Source organism: Parus major, chromosome 1A, assembly GCF_001522545.3.
Source record: "Parus major isolate Abel chromosome 1A, Parus_major1.1, whole genome shotgun sequence".
In the NCBI taxonomy this organism is placed as follows: domain Eukaryota; kingdom Metazoa; phylum Chordata; class Aves; order Passeriformes; family Paridae; genus Parus; species Parus major.
The window spans coordinates 24,689,909-24,717,116 of record NC_031773.1 but is presented as its reverse complement, the minus strand read 5'-3'; the positions used below and the strand labels follow the sequence as shown (position 1 = coordinate 24,717,116).

General features: G+C 37.6%; 1 protein-coding gene across 1 annotated transcript; it reads right to left on the bottom strand.

Moving 5' to 3' along the window:
• Nucleotides 1-27,208, bottom strand: PPP1R3A (protein phosphatase 1 regulatory subunit 3A). Its single transcript, XM_015629515.2, has 4 exons — nucleotides 26,378-27,208; nucleotides 5,810-5,868; nucleotides 5,566-5,702; nucleotides 1-3,346 (listed from the first exon to the last, which is right to left on the bottom strand). Exons 1-4 carry the CDS (start codon nucleotides 27,169-27,171, stop codon nucleotides 863-865), a joined length of 3,474 nt encoding a protein of 1,157 aa, XP_015485001.1. The 5' UTR covers nucleotides 27,172-27,208; the 3' UTR covers nucleotides 1-862.

Genomic DNA, 27,208 nt, shown 5'->3' with positions numbered 1-27,208 from the left:
TAGCATTCCTTTGTAACATTTATTTAATGCTTTGTAGGTATGCTCAAGCAATTCTGACGAAAAATGTCACTTAAAGGCTTTGCCCAGAATAACAGTTCAGTGAAATTCTCAGTCACGTTACTCAGTCCTCATTTGCAAAACCCAAAAAATTTTTGTGCATGTGTGTGATCAGTAAGAGGCCTGTGGCTGTGACCTTCAATCTTTACAGGGTGGAAACAGCACATCTATTCTGCTACACAGTTATATCCTGGAAGTTACATGACGTTATTGAAGTCAAAGCCTTACACTTTTCAAACAGGGGTACTGCTGAAGCTCAGTCAAAATAATGAAATAAAAATTTGGAAAAATGCATTAAACTGTCAACAGATGCATTGCTTAGAGCATTGGCTAATTACACTAGCAGATTATCAACTGCAATGTCAGCACCAAAATACTGACTTAGGTTTTATATTGTTCCTTGTGTTGTTATGTACCACACAGAATCTTAGGAAAAAACTTCCCAGAAAAATACGAAGCTTTGATGCAAAAGAAATTAAAGCAAGTAAATGGTGGGCTTAAGTACTATGGAGACATGAAACATTGCTTCTTCATATCCTACTAAGAAGCAACAGCTGTACTTCATTTTAACTTGACGTGCTTCAGAACTCATCTTAATATAGGTATTTAATGATCCAAACATAATGGTCCTGCATAGTTTAATTACTTATATGAAGGTTCAACTTCATATGTGATCTCTTAGTAAAAGATGCTGCTGTGGAAATCTTGCTTTGGTTCTAGCAAAGAATAAACTCTTTAACAGTGAAAATGCTGTGGTGGAATTGGAGGTTATTGACCATGGATCCTGAGCACAGTTGACAGTCTGTTATTCCTTCTTGACAGACTCCTTGTTTCGTCTTCCTTCATGGTATAGCCAATACAAGGAGAACAGGTAGAGTGCAAGGCAGACCATCAAATCATAGTGGTAGAGTGTTGCAGCAAATAGAAGAAACAAGAAGAAATAAAATATTTTGAAAGCAATATGTTTTAGACCTGGAGACTCACTAGGTAACTTAAGTGCTTCACTCTTCTGGTTAGAAATATCTGCAGAATCAGGAGTGTATTTGCTTTCTTTCTGTGAGTCATTAAGCCAGTTTAGTGTTTTCCCTTCGGTTATTAAATGGTCAGCTTGAGAGTCTGTTCTTCCATTTTCTTTGGTAGGCTTACTAATGAAAGCCTCTGGCCTCCATGACTTCTCTTGCTGGACCTCCGCTTGATTGAAAAATTGACCTGTATTCCTTCCTCTTCCTTCTCCAAAAATTGCTGTGTCTGAAGTGGAAGGTACTTCTTCTTTCTCAGCTTCAGGAGAGCAGCTTTTTTTAATACATGTAATTTCATCTGTTAGATTTAAATTGTACCCTGACTCAGCAGCTACCTTCTCAATGACTTTGGATTCAAAGTATCTATGCAGGTGCTCCCTGCCTCTTTCCACAGTGGGCCCTTCTGAAGATGCCACTGAAGAGCTTTTATAACTGTAAGTAGGCACAGTATTTGTACCAGAAGGTGGCATTTTTGTTTCAGCTTTAGAACATAAACAGGAAAGTGTATCACCATGGCTTTCTTCCCTGTAGAGCTCTTCTGCTTTCTCAAGGAATAGATGCTTCTGAGTGCTCAGGGGGCTTTCAGGTACTTCTGAACATAAACCCTCCTGCAAATCTTTCTCTCCTGTAGCAGAAGCTTTTAGTGCTTCTCCTACAGGTAGAATATTATCTGGTTGTGCTCTGGCACATTTTTCCCTGCTATTGCATACAGGCGTCATTTCTCCTTGCAGTGTTTCATGTACGTATGCATTATAAATACCTAAAACTGATTCCTTTTCAAATTCAGTGTCATATAATACACCCACTGTGTTGAGTTGACAAAGAGCATAATGTGAACCATCATTTCTCCCTTCACGTGTATCAAATGCTGTTTCCTTTTCCTCTGTGGGCCTGTCACTTAGTGCAGTCTCTCGAGGTAGCTTAACAATTACTGCTTTTTCACTGCCAGGCATTTTTTCTGGAGCACTTTCTGATGTTGTTTTAATTATATAAGCTGTACCTGCCTCTGTTTTCTCTGTAATAACCTGCTCAGAGACAGAAGACTTTTCACAACTCTCTGCCTCCTGGCAGGCAAACAATTCCTTTGTGGAAGTCACGGTTTGTGGTTCCATGCTCCCCCTCGCACTCCACAGAGCCTCACTCCCCTTTTCTTGCCACCTCTGCTCTGCAAAGTTTGCTTCACTTTCTTTTCCAATTGGTCTCGCTTTATTTGAGTCATCTGACTTCTCTCTGTCTTTTAACCTCCTGAATCCTCTGAGCTCCTGAGTGTTCTCAGGTCGCCTTTCATCCACGCTGGTGGCCCTGGGTGCCTGCTTGTTGTTCTCAGCTGGCAGAGGTGCTGAGTTCAGGGCTTTGGCATTCCCGTGTGACTTGAAAGGCTTGTATGCTTCCTCCTCACCAATTGATGCCAAGTCTGCCACTTCAACGACTTTCTTCTGCTTCCCTAAATCAGTGTTCTTTTCTGATATTTCACCAACTCCTTTTTTTTGTGTGGAATCTGTTGAGACACCAGCACGTTCAAAAGTGCTGGCATATAAATCTCCTCTTAAATGTACCTGATCTTTGCTTTCAATCATCTTGATTTTTCCTTCATTTCTGTCAGCATCTGACAACAATGAATCCAAAGTCTGGTGAGACATTTGTGGTGTTCGGTGCTCCAGAGCTGGATTAGCGTTTCCGTCCAGTGTCCTTGCTATGCATGCATTTAATTGCACGGATTCATCATGCTCTGGCAAAATGGTTTCTGGTCTCGTTTCACAGGCCCCTTTTGAGGTACCAGCAGCATCCTCACTGATGAATAACCTCTCCATCATCTTATTTCCCGAGGCATTATCTATTTCACCTTTTGAAATATCTGTGTGCCTCTCTCCTTGTTGGCTTGAGCCAGTAGCCATAAAATTGATAGCCTCATTCTGCTTTGTCAGAGGAAAATGTTTTGCCAATAAAAGGCTTTCACTGGTACCAGTATGTTCCAAAGACCGCCCATAGCTGTTTACTGAGCCAGCAGTGACCTCCTTCCCTGTTAGCTGATTATTATAATCTCTCACAGAATACTTAGCTTTATCTTTTAGTTCTTCTCCTATCGCATGTGAAGAGTTTTCAGATGAGGCTCTGATAGGCACAGGGTGCAAGTCACCGCTTCTTTCTATACAGGTTAGCTTTTTCACCAATCTTTCAGTTTCACTTAGAAAATTAATTGGTTCTGTTGTGTATAAATTCCTTTCATCTCTGGAAGAGGTACCTCTAGCTCCTGTGAAGTGCTGATTTAACTGAAACAATAGAATAGAAAAGAATGATCAAAAAGTGCTTTGCAAAAATATGCCAAATGAAGGAGGCAGGATTTCATTATAGAAAGTTTTGTTTTCAGTAACAAAGCTTTTATGGAAACATGTTTCAAACCATTTGCAAAATTTGCATTGCATGTATTTTTTAACATAGGTAATGAGCTTTATGGTGGTGCTGAAAGGAGCAGGAAATAAAATAGTGCTGAGAACCCTCTCTCTTTATTCATGAGTTCAGTAAGCTGCTAGTGGATTTTGTACAAATTAAATCTGAAGAGAATATTCCCTTAAAGGCAGGCTAATTTGTTCTCTATACATTTGATTCTAGATTTGGAGAGAGGAAGCCGTGGGGTGAGGGGGGAGGAATGGTGCTTAAACGAGGGCATTGATACAGTACATCAGTGTCTGGTAATGTACAGTATTGTCCAGTAAAACAAAGACACATTTCACACTGACAAATACTGTAAGGATTATCTGTGCTCCATTTCTCTCAGGGACCATTTTACAGGCTTCAAACCAGACTGTTTTTAGACAATCTGGTAAGACATGAGTTAGAAATGAGATTAGCAAAGTAAAAGGCCAGAAACTAATCATTCTCCCTCCTAGCTTCCAAATATCATATTGTATTATTCAGCTATGCCTGCTTGTCATTGCACTCTCTTCTCACTTTAGCAGAGTCACACTGATAGCACTAGCTGATCAATTAGAGGCTAGCTTCTTGGGCACCCCTTTATACATTTGCACTTGCTGTAGATACCCCCATTACAGTTTCTCTTATTAATATGTTTTCTGCAAAGCCTCTGCAAACTATTAATAGTAAAACGTCACTCAAAGAAAAGTGAGGGAGCTAATGTCTCTGCAAATTCTGTTTTAATGACCCTCTGCCAACCAGTGCTCAAGTGTATTTGAGTTCTTCGGTGATGCCAACTGTCAGGATTTAACAGTGAGATGCCTGTGTTTTTTTCCCCTCCTCATAACTGACATTTGCATGATCTCAATAATTATATGCAAATCTTACGATTTCCCCTTCTTCTCACATAAGGCTCATGTTACTTGTCAACTGCACAGCTGTCTTGTGAGCCAATGCCTGTGTGTTTCAAAGATTTGGTTGTATTTCCATGTATTATAAGCCTTCATTGTTTAATTCATTAAAGAGCGCACAGTGCAAATTAACATCTAAATTATAGCTCCCCCTTCATTTATTGTATGGACAAGTCTGGCAATTGATAAACAAATGGTTATATTTGATCCTCTTTTTTTTTGTAAAAGGGTGGATTGAGAACAACAAGGGATTTTAGAGGTCCTCCTTTGCACATTTCACCATAAAGAAAAAAGAACCAAAAGGTTGACTTTCAGGCAGTGAAAGGTCCCACAAAAGGCAACAATTTTCAACTTTTTAAAGTAAAAGACAAGAAAAATTTATATTCAAGTGAGAGGAATTTTTACTCTCTATCAACAAGAAAAAAAGAACGGTTCCCATCTTCCTCTCTTGTCTGATTCAGCATTCGCATTTTCACAGGTGATAGCTGTTATAATCTATGATTATGAATCTGTGCACCCAAATGATATGAGCTGAGAACAGACACTGGGAATAATAGATTGCTGTACGTGTCTCATTTATTGCCATTTTTTCTTTCATACTGAGAAATGCAAGGCAAACCTCACACACACGCATGCACACAAATCCAAATAGATTGAATATTCACTGAGTGTGAAATTCATTGTAAAATACATAATGTAAAATACTGATATATATAGAACAATCTCCTAATATAAATATATATATATTCTTACTTATGCTCATATAGTTACAATTGCAAAAATCTCGTAAGTAAACAATAATGCAAATATAAAAAAATTTTAAATAGAAAGCCTATATTTAAAAATATTCCCATCTTAGAGACTAAGCGGGGAGATTTTTTTTGTCACCCTTCTAATTCCTTAGAACTGTCTTTCAGAGCCTCTGGTAAAGAAGTAAAAGGGAGACATCATTAATTTAAGACCAGAAAAAGTTGATGCACTGTACCGAAATCAAAGCACCTTCTTTTGTTGAATCAGTTAGAGATTCAGTGTAAGTACAGACCAAGGCTATACATTTGTAAATTAGTACATCAGTCAGCTCTGTTAAAAGGGGGCATTTCACCAGCTTTGAAGCGTAAATGGATTCAAATCATTTAATACTGTAGATATAATTGTATAACACTTACCAGCAACTCTAATTCTTCTTCATCATCTTTGTGATCACCCTGGTTGTATTCTGCATTTTTCTCTTTTATATTTTCATTAGCTAGTTTGGTGTCTTTGTCTTCTGCTTGTGAATAAACAATCTCTGGGATGTTTGTGTCTGAAGAGTTAAAAAAAACAGTTGAATCATTTCCATGAGGCTGGTTGTTATACTATTTTTAATTAACATGTGCAGTAAGGAAAAACTAATTAAACCGGGTGTTGTACCTGAAGTCCTTGAGTTATTCCATGTGCCATCATCAGACGTTGCCAATATTTCTTCTTTTCTGTTAAACAAAAAGAAACTTCTTGTGTTATTCTGCAAAAAATATTGTTCTAATTCCCCTTAGACTCAAATGTAAAGACTACTAGTTAATTACACAGCATTTTAAATGCTGTTTGAAATTCTGAAAATAACAGCTATATAAAACATAGCGCTTTTTGAGTGACCTGATATAAAGGCTTGGTCATAAGAAAGAATTGGCCAAGAAAATGAGAATGTGTTGAGCTTCAGATTACATTGCAAATCTGACGGGTTTTCCCAGGCCTTTTCTGAGAAAGCAGCACAAAGGTGATTAGATGGGTCAGTGACAGGAGAGCATAATTTTGGGGTCAGGCAAGGGTCTGGAAGGATATATGTGTTTGAGAGGCCAGGGCTCTCTCTTGCTTGTGTTTTTCAAATATTTGTATGTTTACAGAGATGGCTGGAGAAAGGCATCTTTGTTATCTGAAATAAATCAAAAGATTCTCCCTGCATGTGTACAGTATAAATCCTGTTGCTAAACTGTGGCTGGCCAGCAGGAACAAATTCTGCTTCCTTCAGCTAGTGCAATTTTTTCTGTTGCTTTGCTGTCTGTGAAAACAAAGGCCAGGTTCAACACAAAAAACACCTACAGAGAGATGCTGAGTGCCTGCAGTCCTCATCAATATCAATTGATATCAATCGAACTGCCAAGTCCTAGCAGTTGGAATTGTCTGCTTATAGGTATCTAACCTTTGGTGGAAAAAGAAAAAAAATGTTAAAAGAATGTCACTTATGTAAAATGTAAATTATTATATCACTCCTAATGACTCCTCTATGAGGAGCAATTTTTTTTTCTGTAGTTCTTAATTTATGTGATTTTCAACCAGCCGTCCACCTCTGTTACTGAAAATTACTTTCTAATTTTCAAATATTAATCTTTTCTCCTTCTATTTTCTCCTAGTGTCTTTCATTTGAATTGATATAACATTAACTCTGCCACCTAAATGCTTAATTCAGAAGGAGGATGCTAAATTTACACTCTATTAAAAGAACGTAGACATGTACTGTCACCAACTTTTTAAAAACCAGTCTTTATAAGGTTTGCCAGACTAAAGCAGACAGAAACTCTTGCCAGTCTAGCATCTGATCTCTGACACTGGTCACTATCAGATACTTCAGGGGAAGGTGTAGAGTTGTTGTAGGAAAATACTTGGAGTAATTTGCACTACCTTCTTAAATTGCCTTTTGGCCATTTTTTGCTAGAAGCTGTCCTTGAAGCACAAGATTTAATGCTCTCTCAGTGATTCTTTTTCACCATTAATTGCAATAATGGTAAATACTCCTGCAATGTGTAGGAATATCGTGTCACTCTTGAATTCTGGTACGTGCATAACCTCCATGTATTTTTCACTCCTCCACTCACACTGAGTTGTATGTTCCCCTGCCTGCAGTTGTTATAATCTGCATTTCATTCTGAAAAAGGTGGCAGATTCACCTTTTTTTGGTTGATCTGTGGTGGTTTCAAGGTAAGTCATTAGCAGTTATTATTTATACATAGGGGTTTGGGGAGAGTGGTTGCTTTTTGTTTGTTTGTTGGTTGGGGTTTTTTTTACAGTTCAAAGGCTTGGCTTAGTGTTACATCTAGTTCCCAGTTTTCTTCTCCTCTTTTGCATGTTTTTCACTCACCTGCTTCCATAAATCTAGGCACTGTGTAGGTTGGGGTTTAACCATGATACAGATGCATCAAAACATTTAGATGTTATTAGGGTGTCTGCAAAAGCCCCAGATTAGGAACCAAGACATGTAAAACTCATGAACAGAATCATCACACCAAAACAATGATCCCAAAACCACATGGCCCAGCAGGAAACCATTCACTGCTTCCCAGTGGTGAAAAAAAGAGCATCCTAAAGCGTCTATTTTTCTTTGAAAGGAGCTGACTACCTACAGTGACTACCTACAGTGTTCAGCCATATGGATTTCCACTCTTGGAAAGCAGGGATGGAACCATTTGCTGCTAGATGGGACTCTCGTCTCCTTCTTAAAGGAACAAGAGTTTGACAGGTTTTTCACTCAAGAGGCATTCCCAGAAGAAGGGGAGTTGTTAATGCCTATATCTAGCCTAATATTCGACTGCTAGCTAGAGTTCACAGTGCCTACTGTGGCATCCAAGTAGCAGTGCCACTTTCAGCTTCTATGACACCCTCATGTGATAAATCACATCATTCATGCAAAAAATACCCAGATTACCAGAATACAGAACATCTGGGGAAAAACTGGAGGGCAGATTTGCCTGCTCCAGATGGAGTTGGATGTACAAGCAGGATCCTTACTCTTTAGCTTTGTTTTCATACCTTGGGGAAAGAAGAAACTGAAATCTGCCCCATTTCCTGTGTTTCCTATGCAGTGAATATTTTTTGTTTTGATTAAGAAGTTTTCAGTGTAAAAATATACACACAGTATTTGAATAAGGATGCTAAGGATGAGTACCTATTTTATAAACCTTTAAGTGTACAGCAAAAAAGATGCTTCAAAATGGATAATTATGGGTGTGTGCCAGGATAGTGTTACCTTATCTAGCCTTATTGTTCTAACATCTGTGTTCAGGCAATCCTGTATATAATCCCTATTATCAGTGGTGAGTGATTATCACTTCTAAAAGGAGATTCATTCCCTATAACATGGGAATCATAAGTAAGGTGGAGTGACCTATCTTGCAAAGATGCTTCTTTACCTCTGAAAGAGACTGACTAAAAGGAACCTACATCTTTGGAAATTATCTAAAGCTGCATGATTCTCACCTTGTAACTTTAAATCCAGACTGGAATGTGGTTATGGATTTTTAGTGGTTGGGACTGTAACACAATCTATGTGTGATCTGAGCCCCTCAGTTTTACTTTTGCTGTGATTAGAGCTGAATTTTTCCTTAACTTTTGTTCTAGTAGCATATGGAGCCCTGGCCCACAAGTTTCTTTTCACAACAGCAATACAGGTAAAAAATGGCAATGATAACACAGCCTCACAGCCACACTGCAGGGCTTGTAGCATAATTTCTTGCCTATTACACTTAATTTTATAATTAATTTATAAATTTATAAATTAATAATAATTAATTTTATGAAGATTTCTGGTTTATAGCCCATTATTTGTGCACACCTGCCCTGCAAATACCTGAGTATAGGGAACGTCAATGTAACATTTATTTTACTTAATTTAATTTTAGATGAGAAATATCTGTCCTCATATAATTATTCTCAGGGGAAATTTAAAATTGGCTTAAATTGAGGATATTGATACTGCAGTGTTTGAAGATCACAAGAGGCATAAAACAATAGTAATTTAAATCACTACTTCAGTTTAAGAAATTATATTTTGAGGCTGCGGGTGCGTATAACTACTGAACAATCTGAAACTTATTTCTATATCCTAAGGACTGAAATACTTCCCAAAAGCCAATAAAAATTAGCCCCTTCATCAAACAGAGGCAATTTGAAGGTGTTTCTCTAGTTCATAAGTTTTTTCTCTATGTTATATTTTCTCTGTATTCCTCTGAAAATGTCCTTGCACAGTATCAGAATTCCATGAGCAGATTTTTAAATTAGAATATTAAGCTCTTGTTTCAGAAATTAATTACTGCACTTTGTTGTGAGGCGTGGTCTAAATATCCTATATGATGAGAGACACAACATTTGTATTCTGTTAAAAGCCTTTACTGTTATTTTTAAGTAACCCAGGTATTCTGACAACGATGCAAGCTAGAAAAAAATCCTTTATGTCAGATTACACAATTCCATTCCAGCATAAGTAGCTGTAAACCTGCAGAAGCTCTGTTGTTTTTTCTCATTCAGCTGAATGGGACACAGCTTCATAAAGCACACCAGGAACTTATGAATTTAAAAACCCCAAAACCTATGCTCATATGATTAATTCTTGATGAAATTATCATTCACTTGTATTGAGTTAAAAAAATAAGTCAGGACTGAAAACAGGTTATCATTGTAATTTTGCATTAGAAAGAACAAATATGAAATTCAGGGGTTAATTAGTAGGAACCAGAGGACTGAAATTGTGATTGACATTATGTGAAGGAGTTCAGAAGTCCCAAAGTTATGTGGAATTTGCATCCCAGAGAGGAAATGTTAAACTTGAATGCTAAAGATGTGAAGAGTAGACAGAAAATGTCTAAGTGAGAAGAAAAAAATTTGTCAAAAAACAATTTTTATTTGACTTCATGAAGGGTTGGAATAAACACACATATGTCAAGGCTTTTGAACCAACCCTTTTAAGTTAAATAAGAATTTTTTTTTAGAAGTGAGGCTTCATCAAAATTTGAGATAATCTATATATAACACCACAAACAAAAGACTTCTCATAAACTCTTCTACCACAGGGCTAGTGGTGGGGCAGATTCTTATAGGAAGATGAATCTTGCAGGACATAACTGATGTGAACAGCAATTTAGAAAATTATATTATTTCATCCAGTCTGCTAGCAGAACTTGTTGTTTAAATATCCTTCAATTAGGAGAAGCATATAATCTCTGACCCAAATATGAGAGACCCAACAGAGGCAAACACATATCGGTTTAAAACCTTTGCTATTCAGATCTAGTCAAGTGGTCCTACACTGTAACAATATCAGAAGAGTAGAAAAAGTAGAAGCTATATTTAGGAAAAGGAAGAGAAATAGTGTCAAGGCAACTACAGGCCCAAGTGTCTTCAAAATGTTTTCACAATAGACTTAAAAATGAGAGAAGAAATATAGATAAATGGAAAATGGCATAAAAATGCCAGACTCACCTGATAATATCTGTCTTTGATAAGATTACTATATTTCCCCTGTCTAAAAATCAGTTATCTGGACTTCATTAAAGCATTTGTTGTGCAGCCACATGGGAAATTTATTAATTAAACGAGAGAAGAGGGAGATGAGCATCAGAGCTGGGCGGTGGGAGAGGGGCTCGGTGCCAAGCAGGGTCCCAGGAGCTGGGCTGTGGAGCTAGCAGGCGTCGCTGGGGAATCGGAGAGGACAAGCCATGTAATCAGACTTACTCAGTCATGTTATTACAGACCAAAGCACAAGAAGTCAAAGTTAAATTAAATCCGTGGCAGAGAGGAAGTTGGGAGACAACACCAACGCAGAGGAGGATTGAAAGAAATCAGTGGCCTGGAGGATCAGAATAATAGATAAGGGATGAAATTCAAAATTATAAAGTTCCAGGTTATACATTTAGGGACTAGAAAGAATTTCTGTCACAAAACTAGGCCTCAGAAGATGGAAGAAACAGGTGAACAAGAAAAATCAGAGGAGTTTTTTTGCCAGAAACCATTTCCAAGCCACTGGTGTGAGATGAAACAGACACTGTGATATAAAGGCAAACCAAGTTCAGCAGTAATGTCTCAGGGAAGGTAGTCCCAGCTATGAAAAATTTCCAAGAAACGTTCATGTTGTGGCACCAGGCACCAACAAGATCTCCTCTAGAATGTTTGTCTATATTGTCCAAGAAAGACTGATTCAACTTGAAACATGTTCAGAAGAGGACTAGAGGAAAACTGTCAGAATGAAAAATCTACATTAATCAAGGAAACAGATTGAGTAGTTCTATTTTCAGCATAACAAAGTGTGAAAGGAGGAATAAACTCCCTCTATTGATATAGCAAAGGGCTAAATATTCAAAAGACAAAAAAGCAGAGAGACTGTTAATGCATTAATATAAAGAGATCACAAAAGTATTTGTTGTGAAAACTTAAAAGATCTGCAAGCACTAGAAATGTATATCCTGTAGTCTATTGGTGCAAGTATCAGACACAAGAAATTGAGAAGGTCTCACTGTGGAAACATGAATATATTTTTGTGAATGAGATTATGCAACACATTTCCCAAGGGAATGAGACTTTCATGATCCCACAGTCACAGTCCCAGCCCTATTTCAAACGCTCCTGTGCAGCTATATGCCCTGAGAGTTAAGCCTGCAGGAGTTTTCACTATGGAACAGGAGATGCTTTGGTCTTGTCTGAAATAGGTTTGGGACAATAAATAGGAGTAACAAATTTCTTCATAGTGGGTGGAGTTTATCAGAGCTTGTCATGATTTTAATTCACACACCAACATTTGGCTAAAGTTGTGTCTGTATATTTGTATAACTCTTGGTACTTTGTTCTGTGCTATATCCACTTATGCTGGATCTTACTAAGTCATAAGATATTTATTTTTAAAAATGTGAAAAAAGGCTAGAATTGCTGGATTACAGAGTATAAAGAGATGGAATTGTACCTGAAAAACTCTGAAATTAATGCATCCTGATCAATTTTATACTATATTTAAAAGAAAATGTGGGATAATACTATTTAGTCTGAAATTCAGAGAGGTATGAGGTTATTAAAGCATTCAGAGAATGTATTTCTCAAATATTTAGTTAAAATATGTAAAAGGGAAAAAAGTTTTTAACATTATTTTATTTAAAAATAGTCTTAGGTTTTGTGGATTCTTTCATGCTTCTGATTTTTACTGTAGATTCAAAACAAATCAAAATTCTACCCTGAAGGTAGAATAGAATGTATTGAAATTGAAGCTGAGGTGAAGCTAAAATGTCCTCATGAAAAGAGCTAGCAAGACTGAAGTTGCTAACCAAACTATAGTTATATTTTAATTTCAGGACAGATTTCTAAGCCTAAGAGTAACCTCATATAGCAGTAGCCTTCAATATAACTAGTGCTTTTGGATCGAGTGCCAAAAATAGCCAGCCTTGCAGCAGAATGATGCCACTGGGATGTAAACAACATGTGAGATCCCTAAAATGAGGTAGTTACATGTGTCAGCAGTGTTTTACTGAGAAGCAGAAGAGCAAAAAGTAAATTAGTGCAGTTAAGTACTCATGTTTGAGCTGTCACTGGAGCAAACAGGCAATTCTGCACAGAACTGTAACCCCACGGAGCTGAGAAAGGGAATATGGGGAGGGAAGGGCAGGCAGCTTAGTTTGGTTATTTTTGTATCATTAGCGGCAGATGTAATTTCAGAAGGAAGTAAAGAAGGAAATAACTGCATTTAAACAAGCAACAGCATAAATTATTTTAAAATGTTTATGTATTCATCAAAAGTAAAAAGCCTGCCAAATTTCTCAAAGACCTGGGAGAGAAACTAGAGAAAGGGTTTTCCACATGTAATTCTAAGATTCAGTAGTATTGTATGCAGTATCATTCAAAATTCATAAACATGAAACAAGAATGAATTTCTCAGGAAAAAAGAATTTTGGAAAGAAATAAGAAAGGTTTTGTACATGTAAAGTTCTAAGCAGAGCTCTAATGTTCTATTCAATTGCTTGTAAGGCTCAGAAGAATAATATTTCAAGATTTTTTTTTTACTAATACAAGCCCCGTAACATTTGGCTTGGTTTAAAATATTGCTGTATTTGTATTGGTACTAAAATACCAGTTGGACAGGTGACAAAATATTTCTGAAACCAATTCACACTGAGAGGAAAATGCAAGAAGGAAAAAAAACCCCATGTTACTAAATAAAAATAAAAATAAAAAAAATAAAAAAAAAGCAAGTCAAAACATAAGCTTCATTCTGGTTCAGGAGCCACCAAGGATCCCGATGTGGACCTTCAAAGTGTAGACTTTATTTTGTGATGGTGTCTCCATAGTTAATTTTATTCTATCTCACTGACTGGATATATGAACGAACTAATGAGCAAAGACAAACTCATTCCATGCCTCCATATTGCTGAGTTCAAAACTCACTACAGGGACAAGTCTCCCTACTGATTTAAACTGATATCTGTATTCTCAGCATTTGAAGCAATAGTTTAAGAGTAAAACCATTTCACAATTTATTATCACATGCAGTTCTTAGTCTCAAGCCCTGGTGCTGCCAGGGAATTCACAGGTGAGCTCAGGAAGAGGAGGTACAGCCCTGGCTCAAACCCACCTCTGTGCCTCCTGGGGTCTTGCCTCACTGTGCTGCAGCACCACCAGGCTCCATAATGTGGTCTGGAGATGACAAGGAGGCTGAGAATTGCCTGCCTATGCACTGGCATAAGAGGGAAAATATATTATTTCTCCTCTGGAAAATTTCTAACATGGAAGAGTGCCTGCTTGGGGTGTGTCCAATGGCCTCACCACTGATCAGTGCTTGACCTCCTGTTCCAGGAAAACTGGGTGGCCACAAAACATCTGCAGCAGAGACACATGCAGTGAGACACGGTTATGTTCCACCTCCTGGGTGCTATGGAGAGAAGCCATAAAGAGCTTCCCAGGACCAATCCTGGCAGTAGTGCCTGGCAGCGCCACTGGACCAAACCAGCTGGTGGGCACTAGGATCTGTACTCCTCCAGAGTTCTACCTGTAAGCTGTATCTGCTCCCTGTGTCTGTAGAGAAAGAAAGAACTTTAAAAAAGCTAAGTAGCAGAATCATTGTTATTACCAGACCTAGTGCTTCTTATTTGTTTACCTGCACATTTAGTCTAAATCAAGGCAGAATATTATTTTTATGAACAGTATGCTCTCATTTGGAATTGACACTAATGAATGCAAGGCCCTTTCCCCCTCTTGTTTGTACCATCAAATTAATTAGCTCTATTGTGACATCAGTATTTTTCTCAAGTAGTTCAAGGCTTGAGCGTTTTCCTTTCTTTTTCTAAAGGGCATCTTCAGTGCCCTTTATCTACCATAAGAATCATGCATCACTTGTATTTTTCACAACTAATGCTGTTTATTATAAAAAACTGATTGTGATGTGAAGATTGTTATACTGTGTGGCAAATTGCCCAAACAATTACTGTAAATGCATGAGCCATAAACTGTACTGCCAAGGACACTGGTAGGTTAGCTCCTATAAAAGAAACAATTAGAGTCTGAGGTGAAAATAATAGAGATGAGATGACAGTTATTGAAAAGGCAGAACATCCAGTTTAATGTTGTAAATATAGGTTTGTAGATTACACTGATGGTTTTAAAGTGTTCATGACTTATTGAATGGAATAGAATATTCCATACTTTAGAATGGGGCCATAATTATTATTTCCTTTTAATTGTGATGTCTGATGCATTTGTGAGCAGTTGTTGAGAACATCTTCACATTATACTGATTCTATTTCTAAATTATCATCCTGCTTCAAGGGTTGGAGGTTTTTTTTTTATTATTTTACTTTCTTCGCATTTTGTTGTTCAGGGTCTGTTCTGAACAAAGTATTTTCTCTTGAGGAACGTGGAGTGCTTAGAGGGTTACAGCAATAATTATTTCAGTTTCAGCCTACACACTTCACTGCTTTAAATCATCATTAGAAGTTTCATCCCTCAGCAACTCCTGCTGAGACAGTCTTAAACTCCAAGAAACAATTAGATAAGAATAGCTAATCTTTATAGCAACTTGTATATAAAGGTATTGATAAGAATTTGCCAGAAATTAAGGGAATATATTTTTTTCTTAGAAATTGTCTAAATACAGAAAAAGGTTATTGCTATGATTGCTAAAGAATTTAAATAATTCAAGCCAGATTTGCAGTGTATGAAGATTAGGGTGCATACAAAAAAGATGTGCACCCTACAAGAGGATGTTTTGCAATAAACTGTGGTGTATATAAAGAAAATGCAAGAAAATTGACTTTACTGCCTGAGAATATTAAATAGTCCTCTGTTTTTTGGTTTTTTTTGAAGACAAGACATAGGTATAAAAGAAAATGAAAATAAAATTCTAGTATTAGACCCTAGGGAGAGCACTAAACAACAGGACACAGAATTATGGCTGTCCAAGAAGGCAGCGGTACTGGGCACATAAAATCAGAACAGGGAAGGGTCTTCCCATGGTTTAGAGGAGAGGATAAAGTGAGCAGAGCAAAAGTAGCAACCAGCAAAGGGCAGTCAGTGTGAGGCAGCCTGTGTAAGTTCTAAACTACCAAACCCATTAGTCAGGGGAAGCTGGAAAAAGCTCTAAATTGGCTCTGAAAGCAAGATGCAAGGAAATTAAGTACTTGTCTAAAACACTTTTCAGGGAAATGCTCTAGGTCGTTTTTCAGGCTTTTACATACTGTTAAAAAAGGATGATCTTAAAATGAGGTGGGGGTGTCAGAGCTGTGCTGGAATTTGATGGAGCTGCCCTGAAGTTCAGGGAGGTGTTGGGGAGCAGAGATGGAGAGGTGGCAGAGCTGTGGGCCTGGGCAGTGGCAGCATCCTCAGGCTGAAATAACTGCCTCTTTCCAAAACTCGAGGTAGAGTCCTGGGAACTAGACCTTAAGAACAGCAGAAGCCAACAGCCGCACTAATTAGAGAGAGACCAAGCCTGCTCAGAGCAGTGTGAGCACAGTGTGGAGAATTGCTCAACAACAAAATAGAGGACAGCTGAAGCTCAACCAGCACCATTCCTCGATTCTGGGCTCCTAATGCACACTCCTGATTTTGACTTCTCAGGTGCCTTTACCTGAAATATGGCCAATTCCCACCTGAAAACATTTGGGCTTCAAATGATCCTTCCTTGTGGAGATGCCATGCTATACATGTCTGAACCATGTTATATGTCATGTGTGGTGGTATCATGGCTTTCTGTTTATACCATTACTTTCTTTCAGGAGGTATTTTAAAAAACAGAAGCACAACAGAAAAAGAATTTAATGTAAACAATGCAGGAAATCATAATTTAAAATTATATTAGATTCAAAACTGATTGAGACCACAAAAGAAAAGATTCAGAAGCAAAAGCTGCAGATAAAATCAACGTCTATAAATGAAGAACTGTGTGAACAATAAGCAGAAATAACTAGATAATAAATACCTAGATAATAGATAATATATATATATATATACACTAGATAATATATATATTAGATAATAAATAAATTTTAAAAAATAATATTTTTAAATATTGCCATTACGACTGATCCTTTTAAAATGAAGCTGTATGAAAAATAGCAGCCCTGATTATGAATCTAGGCAAGATTGATTTTCTTCTATGACCTTCAACTACCAGCACTGTTAGAGACGGCTCAACCTAGTTCTTAGTAAATAGGTGTCACCCAACAAATGGGACTGACACTAATTAGCTTCCTTGTTGATAGTCAGGAAGCAGAGGACAGGGGCAGGAGACGGCGTGGTGCCCTCATTATTGGAGCAGGAGGTGAGGGCATTTGCAGATGCATTTTGGAAACTACCCTGGGAATAGAAGTCTTCACTTCCAGAAGAGTTGGTCAAGCAAACTTCACAAGCATCTTGAATGAAAATAGAGCCACAAAGAACCTCTACTTAAATGTCTGAAATTTGAGGAAGACAATATTAACCTGTGGTATTTCTCCACCTTGAGGAAATATCCCTTAGTTTTTGTCTTCTCACATAAGAAAAGGGGCTGTTACCAGAAAAGGAGAGAAAGTGAGCCTAAAAAAGGACAATAAAGGACTGTCAGTAACAAGGTGAAATTAGAACAGAAGTTTGGAAAGTGAAGTTGAAAAAGATGCTCAGAATAAGCAATATATGGTATTATGATTAATAGTATCAAGGGGGACAATTGATCAAGAGAGCAGCTGTAAGGGAATTTAAGCATTTTTTCTGCAAAGATAATTCCCAGTAGGATTCAGACAATGTTTGTAATAAATCTATTTTTATTAAGATTATTGGATTGGTGTTATCCAGGGGATTATATTTTTCCAATTACTAATATTTTCATTTTTCAGTCTTATTTTATGATTGAAGCAGGGACATGGGTGGCACAGAACAAAATGCATTGGCCTGACTTGGGATGAGAATAATCATTGCCTCAAAGCAAACAAAGTCCCAGGAAATTAGTCTTTATTTTCTAGCTCATTAAAAGAGACCTTGAGTTTTAATAGCAAAACATTCATACATTTTTATTTTTTTAAAAATATAGATGTATATCTGTCCATTTGAAGATTTTAGTTCAATTCAGTTTGAACCAGGATCCCAACACCAGTTTGGTGCCAGGCTCAAACCTTTAATATAGCACTGTCTATCCCCAAATCTCATGATTATAGATATGAAGATTCCATAAGAACCCATTGCATAATATGTCAGTTACACCTCAAATTAAGCTATAGCAATTATAAGCAGGAGCACTGCCACTTTTTTCAGATCCTTTCATAGTTCTGTCATGATTGTTGTACCTTATAGTGATATCCATGTAGCAATGTGGAAGCAGTACCTGTTCAAAAGTATAATACAGATGTTTTGTATGTGGATTGGTCAGAAAATTCATTGCATCCTTTCACAGAATGGGCTATGTCATAAACAGAAAACCTCTTTCAAAAATATTCTCCAGGTCAGTGTTAGAAAGTCTATTGAGAAGTCCACTGTGAATTAGTAATACAGGACTTTTCTATTTGTATATCTATCTCCAGGGCCAACTGTTGAAAAAGAGGAAAAGGAGAGTGAGCAGTCAAGTTTTCTGAGCACTAGGCTTGGCTTAATGTCAGAGGATATGCTTCATAGGTCACTATTTTGTCTGGAAGAGACATGATCAAATATCAAAATGGTTCTGTAGAAAGGAGCTGGGGGTGGCGTCCCTTTGCTCCTCTCTTGCTTCTTTTCCTCACTGCTTTAAAATATTGAAGCAGAGAAACTTTCAAGTTGTGCCTATTTTGGATAAATCTGAGAGGAGAAAAACATTAACCTATGTTGCCTCTGGTCTTTTTCTGAATCTCACATGGGAAAAATAGAGGTCTCTTGGCATGTCAGAAGAGAGTATTTTCCGAGAGGCTGCCTGCAGTGTGCTGAGGCACGTATACAAGTACGTGGTAAGTGCCTTAGATAGAATGTAGAGAGATAGATGGCAGTCAGGTGAGACTAAGACACAGATATCACTCCTGGGGAGGAGAACAGAAAGGGTGACCACAAAAAAACAACCTTACAGAGCTGTTCCCGAGAGAGGGCAACTATGATCTAAATCTTGGAAAGCAATTGTAAATTCAATAAGTATGTCAATAGGATGAAAATCCCAGGTATTATCATGACAAGAGACTTTTATAACTTTTTTTTTTGCTTTTTTTTTTTCATTTTTCACATACTTACTACCTCACAGCAAGAAGTCAGCTGTGTGATGGGTATCAATATTCCTATCAAGACATAGGAAAAAACCTAGGAGACACTGGCTCAGATTTACTAGAGTAGCTGCAGAGACTGACAGACTCCCCAGCCCTCTACCATAACATGAAGTGTTTCAGCCTAGCATATCTTATAATTATCACTCAGCATCTATAAATGTTATTGCAGAGACAACAACTGTGCATCAAAACAAAATGGAAATGTCAGTCCACTTGGTGCACCTAAGTTCAAGGTAAGAAAAACCTGCTAGCTTTGCCTAGTTCACATTCAATTGTGTAGCCCAGTGCCCTTCAGGACTACATTTAGTAACCAGCAGTAATAAATCTTCATGTTTAGTGTTAGAGTATCAGCTGATTTCACGAATCAGGAGAGTGAAAGACACGCAGAAAACCAAGCCCCCTATTATGCTTTGGCATGTCAACTAATACTTGTGTGTGTCACTGAAGGTCTAGGGATCAAATAGCCACTTCTAACATTCTCCCACGGTGTTTAAAAGGTCTTACCCTCTCCTTTGCCCTAAGGCAGAGACTTCATTTAACTTTCAAAGTATTTGTTTGGACCATTTTTTCCACCTTTTGTAGATGAGGAGATAATCCACATTTTATATTAAAAATACCACGGGCAATTGTATCTCTAGACCTACGCTGTAGTGTTAATTTCATTGCTACAATTTGCTTCATTTTCAGAGTTACAGTGCTGGGACTAGATCACAGCTTAAAGTTCATAATCAGAATAAACAGCTCAAATGACACTGGTAGTCATTGCAATGATTAAACATGACTCCAGTGCTCTCAGCTAATGTTGCACTAACTTTAAACATCTTTTCAAGACTAACATTCAGCAAAGTCAAGGTGAATGTAATGGAACAATTTTTTTTTCCAACTGAACATTTATGAACTGTAGTACCTGAATGGTGGACAGGAGAGATTATTGAAATGGTCACTTACAGCCTGGTTCAATTTGAAAAATAGATATTTTCCTAAACAAAAGAATCATTGAACATACAGGAGTTCATTTAGCAATGTACTTCTATTTTTCCAAAGGTCCTTAACCAGCAATCTGAAAGAGCATCTGGTCCTGTAAATATTAACATTCAAAGATAGTTTTACACATGAAGAATTCTACAAAGTTCAGTGAGACTCCTGACATTTATTAAATTATTTATTGTGCCTATTGCAGGATAAGGCCAGTTGCTGAATTAAAAAGTTCTACAAGTCAGTCCTAATAGTGTTACAGTATTGGCATATTTAAATAAACTGGTGAAACTGTAGTAACTGGAAAAAAAAAATCTTACAAGTGTAAAGCCAGGCAATGCATGTATAATACAAGTACTTATCATGGCTGAGAAATGACACCCAGATTACAGAGCATTGGTTTTATATGATTTCATGCAAACAACTGAAAAAGCTTTGTAGCAACCAATATTTCCCACACAATAGAACATAAATTTCTGTTCTGCAGCATCGGTGAGAGCAGTTTCTAAAGCATATCATGGAAATGAATAAGAAACCACTGATAAGAAATAAATTCAAGTGCAAGTACTATGCTAGGATTGCCAGTACAGCAACATGTTATTTTCACGGGTTATTCCCTTAAATTTAAGGATCTTCTTTTAATATTTCTAGTCCAATAAATGGATGGCAGATGGGTGGCACAGTTTACAACCACCAAAAGTAAAAATGTGACAGGTTTTCAGCTTTGAGATGCTCTCCTACTAGGAGACCACAAGTATAGGAAGAATGTGTCTATTTGTCTGTGCATGCCATTCTCATCCACATCTTCCACCTCTTTCTTTAACACTTCTCTGATAGCATTCATAGACTTAAGCCATTAACCTAAATATCTATCTTTAGGGCTTTTAATAAGTTTCATATTTCAAATAGTATGCATGCCCAGATTTTGAAATATTATGATTAAACAGACAGAAAAAAAAAATTGAGCATAGTTTCTGGCCAAGTAGGATTGTTCTCTGGAGAATATTTTTCAAGTGGTTTATCTTAGCTTATTCTAAATTACTTTGGAGAGTAAGGCTGCAGCAATTTCCTCAAAAAATAACCCTGGAGTTGCTGCTAAGAAGCATTCCTAATGCTGAGTCAAACACAGTTCCACAACTTGCCTTTTTCCCACTTGTTTGAATAATATGTTTCAGAGCACCTTAAAAATTAACCTGTGTCCCTGATAATCATGGTCCTCAAGTACAGGGAAAAGTCTTATTTCGGTGCCAGCCCTATCTAATTCTACAATTGAGAAAGACTGGCAATGACCAGGGGGCAAGAGAAGGTCTGGGAATACTAAGTCACCTTAAACAAAGAGAGAGGAGTGTTCCTCTTAGCTGGCTCCCTGTGAATGGATAGCTTCTCTAGCAGCTGCTCTCCTGGTAAAAACAGTGACTGCAGTCATTTCCTATTAATAGCAATAAACTTTAGTCAAATCCCATATCTGTATGCTGATCAAGATGTAGCTCATGACTTAAAATGCCAGAAACAACCCTGAGATTAAATAGAAGTACACAAAGAAGATGTGTGTTTTAACACCTTTCCTGCTCTTCTTTTCCCTTCCTGATTGTGATGACACACAATCAAAAGAACAAGGATTAAAAGGGAATATAATTTAAATGCCATTTTAAATGGAACAGAAAGGAATGATACAGTTGTTCCTCATAGCAAAGTGCATGAGAGACTGTTTCCAAACATCTTTGTCAGAAGCCTTTGATTTTTTTTTTAAATCACATGATGAGCTTGTGGGAAAGGCCAAGAGGAGCTGAATCAAAACTACATTTCTCAGCACAGCCTAGGCACTGCTCTGCCATCTGCCTAGGGAGACTGACTGAGCACAGTGCAGTCCTGCCAAGCTGCATCTTCAGCAACTTTTACTTCCTTTGCCTCCCATCAGAAGAAAGAAGATGATCAGCAGCTGAAGAAAGAAAGGTACTCAAGCACAGAAGAAATATTCTCAGTGACAATTGCTTGGAGATCATTCAGGATATATGCTGTCAAATTTGGCACTGGCAGCCCACAGACAACATCTTCTGTCTCATTGCATGTTGTACAAAGAGCAGCTCTTGTAAGAGCCATTGTCCTATCCTGTGTTGTGTTTTCAAGTGGCATCATGGAGGGAAGGGAATTGATGCACTACTACTCAAAAAAATGTACAGTTCAGCAGTTACAGAAAAAAAGCATAGGATCAATATCAGATGGATCAGTGATTCACTTGTGGATAAGTTCAGAGTTGTGTATTTGCGGGCTCAGAGAACTAAGGGAGGATTAACTCCAACTGTTGTGACAAAATACTAACCTTCCCCTTCCTTGTCGGAGGACAGAAGTCCAAACACAAGATACCCTCCTGTAAAACAATTCTCATGCTTATCAGCCATTTTCCTGGTGCTGTCACTTTTGCTCTTGACAGATGGCAAACCAAGGCTGAGCACAGAAATGGGATGTAGCATCCCCACTGACAGAGGACATGGCTTCCATAACTCCATCTCTGCACCTTTCAGCACAACCTGCAGGAGTCTGCCTCATGCAACACCCAACCAGTTCCTGTCTGATCAGGCCAATGCAGGAGCATGGTGTCCACAATAAAATCATGTGGTCTAAATTTGAGGACTGGGATGAATTCATGCTCAGAATCGTTATTTATGGATAAATCCCAAAAGCATGACAGTCAAAAAAAGAGAAAAGAATGGAGCTGATGCAATTAATTTACATTTTTCTGACTTTTATGTATATATAAATAAACATTCTTGTGTGTATATATTTATATAAATAGGATGGAAATTATGTCTGTTTATTGGTAGAAGCTTTTTCATTTCCAGTCAGTCTTAAAATTTTAGGAGTCAATTTTTCTCCTGAAGTATATTTATGACTATGACAAGCTAAGCAAACACTTTCTTCATACAGACGCAAGCATAAATTAATTAATTTAAACATTATTTTCCCAAACTGTATTTTTCCCCTGTGCATACTTTTACTTTTAAAAACCACAAAAAATGTAAAAGTTTAAGAAGAAATAATTTTAGGTTGTTAAAATACAGCTAGAACCAAATACTTTATGAAACTTTAAGAGAAGACATGGAAGCAAAAGCAAATGAAATATGAAATGTAGAGGCAGAGTTTTAAGTAATGTGGTTCTGAATATCCAAATACAGAGAGTTTTCAGCATTAATTATTTGATGCATTTTTCCTTTTCACTATGAATTTTTTTTCAGGAGCAACTTTTGAGGGTTAAGTTCATTTTTAAAGTTAATTTCTTAATAATGGTGTCAGAAATCAGTCTGTTGCCCTCATTCACTCATCTTAGGCCTGGACCATGTTCATAAGCGTAACTTGAAATAGTCATATTATTGTGTTTCCCCAGTAACTTCCACTGAAAGTGAATATTATTCCTTTCACCTAACTAACACGACTAATCCTTGCTAATGACATTTAATGAGCCACACAAGTATGCCCTAGAGTGGATCAGACTCTCTCCTTATAAAACATGATCCTTTCATGTCTTATTTTTTAACTGCAGAGGTAAACTGTACATTTTTAGAGAAAGTATAAATATCTCAGAGCCAAGAGTTTAAAAAAAAAATTAAAAATCTTATTACAAGTTTCTAAATTTGAAACAGAAGCGTAAATGAGCATCCTTTAAAATTATCCTTTTATTCAGATTGCGACAAGGAAAATCTTAAGATATCTAACTCATGGGTATGGACAGCAATAGGCCCCACCTGTCACTTGTTGTGAGAATCATAGATAAAATGGCTTTTACTTCTATCTATTTGCAATGCTGCAGCTCCAAGAATAAGTTAGTTATGGTCAAGGACCGCCTCCCCCCAGCTTTGCTACCTGTTCTATCACCGCCCAGCATAGCTGGGTGCTGCAGAGTTTGTTATCCCAACTAACAGTAAAAGGGGAGAGATGGGCTGGTGGAGGAGAGCTGGTAAATGGGCAGCACTGCTCGATATGAGATGAAGGAGTAGCAGCACTCAGCAGCCTCACTTTGCCAGTTTTGGGGGGTTTGTTTCTCCTGTGCTTTTTTTGAGATAGCAAAGCAAAGGAGTTTTAATGAGGGTCTGAAGGAGAATAATGAGGTACTTTTGCAGATGTCTGCAGGGTGTTCCTCCTCACTCAAAGGGGCAATGGGTACAAAGACACTTTGAAAAACAAGTGAGCAATGGAAGCTGGTATCTTAGCTATTTTGAAACAAAAGGCCCTGATGCTGACCTCATTTACACTGGCAAATCTGTGACTCTTGTGAAGTCAAAGTCCCTGTAGCATAAAATTAGTCCTGGATTACATACTGCCAGAGCTGTCTTTCAGAAGCCTTGGTGACCACTGAAACAATATTCTGAAGATATTTGGAATTTCAGAAATTTCAGCTCATTTTTGCACTTATTGTAAGGTCTCTGTACATTTTTCTGCCACTAAAGAGAGTATTGAAAGTGCATGCTTATTAGCTGTTTGACGGAATTGTGTAGTAGATCCTAATGTAGACAAGAATCTGATCACCTTGGTTTAAATATTTTTAAATTTACGTGTGTGTATGTGTTTATATGGACAACTATACACATAAATGTATACACACATACACACATATGCATTAATCTTCAGTCTGACACAGGGGGAGACAACTTTATAGTCTGATTAGAGACAAAGTAATTTTATATTGAGAAGAAGACATGTTAGCTCCTTTCTCTTTTTTTTAAAATGTCTCTCTGTCTGGCTTACACATAAATCATTTAGTATATCTATGTTAAAGAGTATCCACCAGAAGGAATGCTTCTACAACTCTTGGTAGCACTATGCATATCATGGAAACTTTAGGGAATTAAGCATTCAGAAGTCATTTCACCTTAGAAGCCTAATTTTTCAGGTTATTTCTGAAACCATGTGGAAGCCCAGGGCTCACTAAATTGAGATTCAGTTCCCCATGTCCATCATCTTTTCCTTGTGGGCTACCTGAGCTCAGGCTGGAGTCATACTGCCTGCACATGCCTATGGTGTTTGATATCATAGCCCTTCTGCAGGCAATCTCAGGCTATCTTACTTAGCCAGAATGGGTCATGTGACACTCCTTGAAACACAGAAATTTTGTATAAAGACAGACACAAATGTCAGGAATTGACCACAGGACATGTAAAAGCATTGTTCCCTCTGCTCTGATGTTCCTTCACGGAAGTATCACCATGAGGGTTCCAGAGCTGGCCCAAGGGACACTTGTCAGGAGAGCTTTGTGGACTGGCTACGGACCAGGCCTTGGGCTGGCCTTGGGGTGGCTCCTAGCCTGTGATGTTGATACAAGCACTGAGCCATATTGCAAACCTCTCCTCACAGGGCTAATGTGTGCCTAGGGCTGGCAGAAGTTCCCAGCACAGCAAATCTGGTTTTGGGAATGAAGGCTTGGAGCAGAAGCCCTGGTTGTCTCCCTCTTCCTTAAGCTCCCACCACTGCTGCAGTTCTGTTCCCCCTTCCCTACCATTTCAGTCCAGTGGAAGAGCACCAGCAAAATCAAACAGCCCTGTCTCATTTGGAAATAGTACAGGAACTAAAACACCAACATAAATTAAAAAACCTGACATCAACTTAGTTCTGGCATCCAAGTGGCAAAGGATATTACAGGCAAAATACAGATTTAATTCTGCAGAATTAAAGAATTCCAACTGATTTGAAGTGAATTTGGGGAGGGAAATAATTAAGAATTAGATTTTTGCATGCAACATTGTTTTGCTAGCAGAAAGAACATAGTTAAAAAGCAAGAAACCAGAAAATACTATTCCTAAGTGTCTCTATATATGATTAAAGTATAAGTTAACAACTGCCAGAACAGTATATAGAAGATAAATTCTATATATTTTCTCTTTAATATATTACTTATTCTGCGTTATTAAATATACTACTTTCCACCATTTGTGAAACAGAAGCATGAACCAGTGGCAGGGAAAAGGAATTAGAGCCCCAATATACAACTTGCAGAATAGCCCAACCACTTGCAGAAAAGTTTGTACCAGCTATTTTAATTGCTGGATTCTTCCCTAAGTTATCCGCTTCTGCTTCATGAACCACCAGTGCTGTTTCTGATTTAATAATTGCATGTAGAGAAAGAACCATAAAATAAATTGTGTGAAAATCCAGCTTTTGTTTTGCTTTTAAATTTTTGTTGACTTACAAAGGATGCAAATTATTTTAACTATACAGCTACCTTAGTCTGGAACAAAGATCCCATTGATGCCAGCTCAGTTTGTATCCTACAAAGATCAGAATTGGTACACAGTGTCTAGAGAGTTTATAGACCCTCACACTCCTTTTCAAATGTATGGTATACATAAAATTATGATCCCAACTAATATGTCTGCAGAAAACCACTGGCTGATATATACAAACAATAGTTCTTGGTCTAATTTTTCATTTAGAAAAAAAATTAAAACAGAAGAAAATAACATGTCTTGACTTGAGTAAGCACACATAGAAAGCCAGAATTAGCCATCTATATTCTAAATTACAAAAAATTAAGGTGTAACCTCACCTGCTTTGTGTTGTCTTTAAGCAGCCTTTAAGACACCTATCTGTAACCTCTTTCTGGGGTTTATTATCCACCTTGGGCACAGTTTCTTTCTTGTGACAAATCAGTGTGTAATTTTTGTCATCATTGTTTGCCCAGAAGGTACCAACTGATGTCTCATAGCGTATACAGAATTCCACCTTAGTTCCATCTTCCTGGAAAGGAGGCACCAAGGAAATCTTAAAGCAAAACTGGTCTGTTTCACCACCACAAGAATTAGGCATGAACTCTGCGAGGATGTCATAATAACTGAGCCAGTTATTCAATGTCATTCGAACATACACCTGCTTTTCAAAGGATACATTGAGGACTCGTATAATGCCGTTCATACAGGTAATCCCAGGCAGGAAGAGGACTGACTCCAACATTACTTTCTGCTCTCGCACCTTTTGTAAAAGCTCTTCTTGAGAAGCAGGCAATGTAAACTGCTGGGACAAAAAGTATTCATCCTGAGGAAAAACTTCGTCTTCTATATCATTTTCTTGTCCTGTATTTGGAAATTCCCAGATATTGAACTCTTTAACAGACACAAGATCAAACCCAAATGCATCAGCAAATGAAACTTTTCTTGAGATGTTGGTGGGAGTATCTGCCTCCTCTTCCTCTGAAGCTGAAGAATTCCGTCTTCGGGGACGTGGGGAGAAACGAAGTTTAATGTCAATATTAACATCTTCGTCCTCTGAAGTGAAATCATTTCCAGTGGGGACTTGTAATAACTTTGCTCTGTTAACCTGACTAGGTCCTTCAAAGGACTCCATTGGGCTTGCTGATATAAACTGAAAGAGAACTGTACAA

What these genes read in the sequence shown, in the direction of transcription:
- PPP1R3A (XM_015629515.2), bottom strand. Translation starts at nt 27,171, where the DNA reads ATGGAGTCCTTTGAAGGACCTAGTCAGGTTAACAGAGCAAAGTTATTA. An exon ending in TTAAAGACAACACAAAGCAG is followed by an intron (nt 5,869 to 26,377) that starts GTGAGGTTACAC and finishes TTTGTTTAACAG; the next exon opens with AAAAGAAGAAATATTGGCAA. An exon ending in AAGAAGAATTAGAGTTGCTG is followed by an intron (nt 3,347 to 5,565) that starts GTAAGTGTTATA and finishes CTATTGTTTCAG; the next exon opens with TTAAATCAGCACTTCACAGG.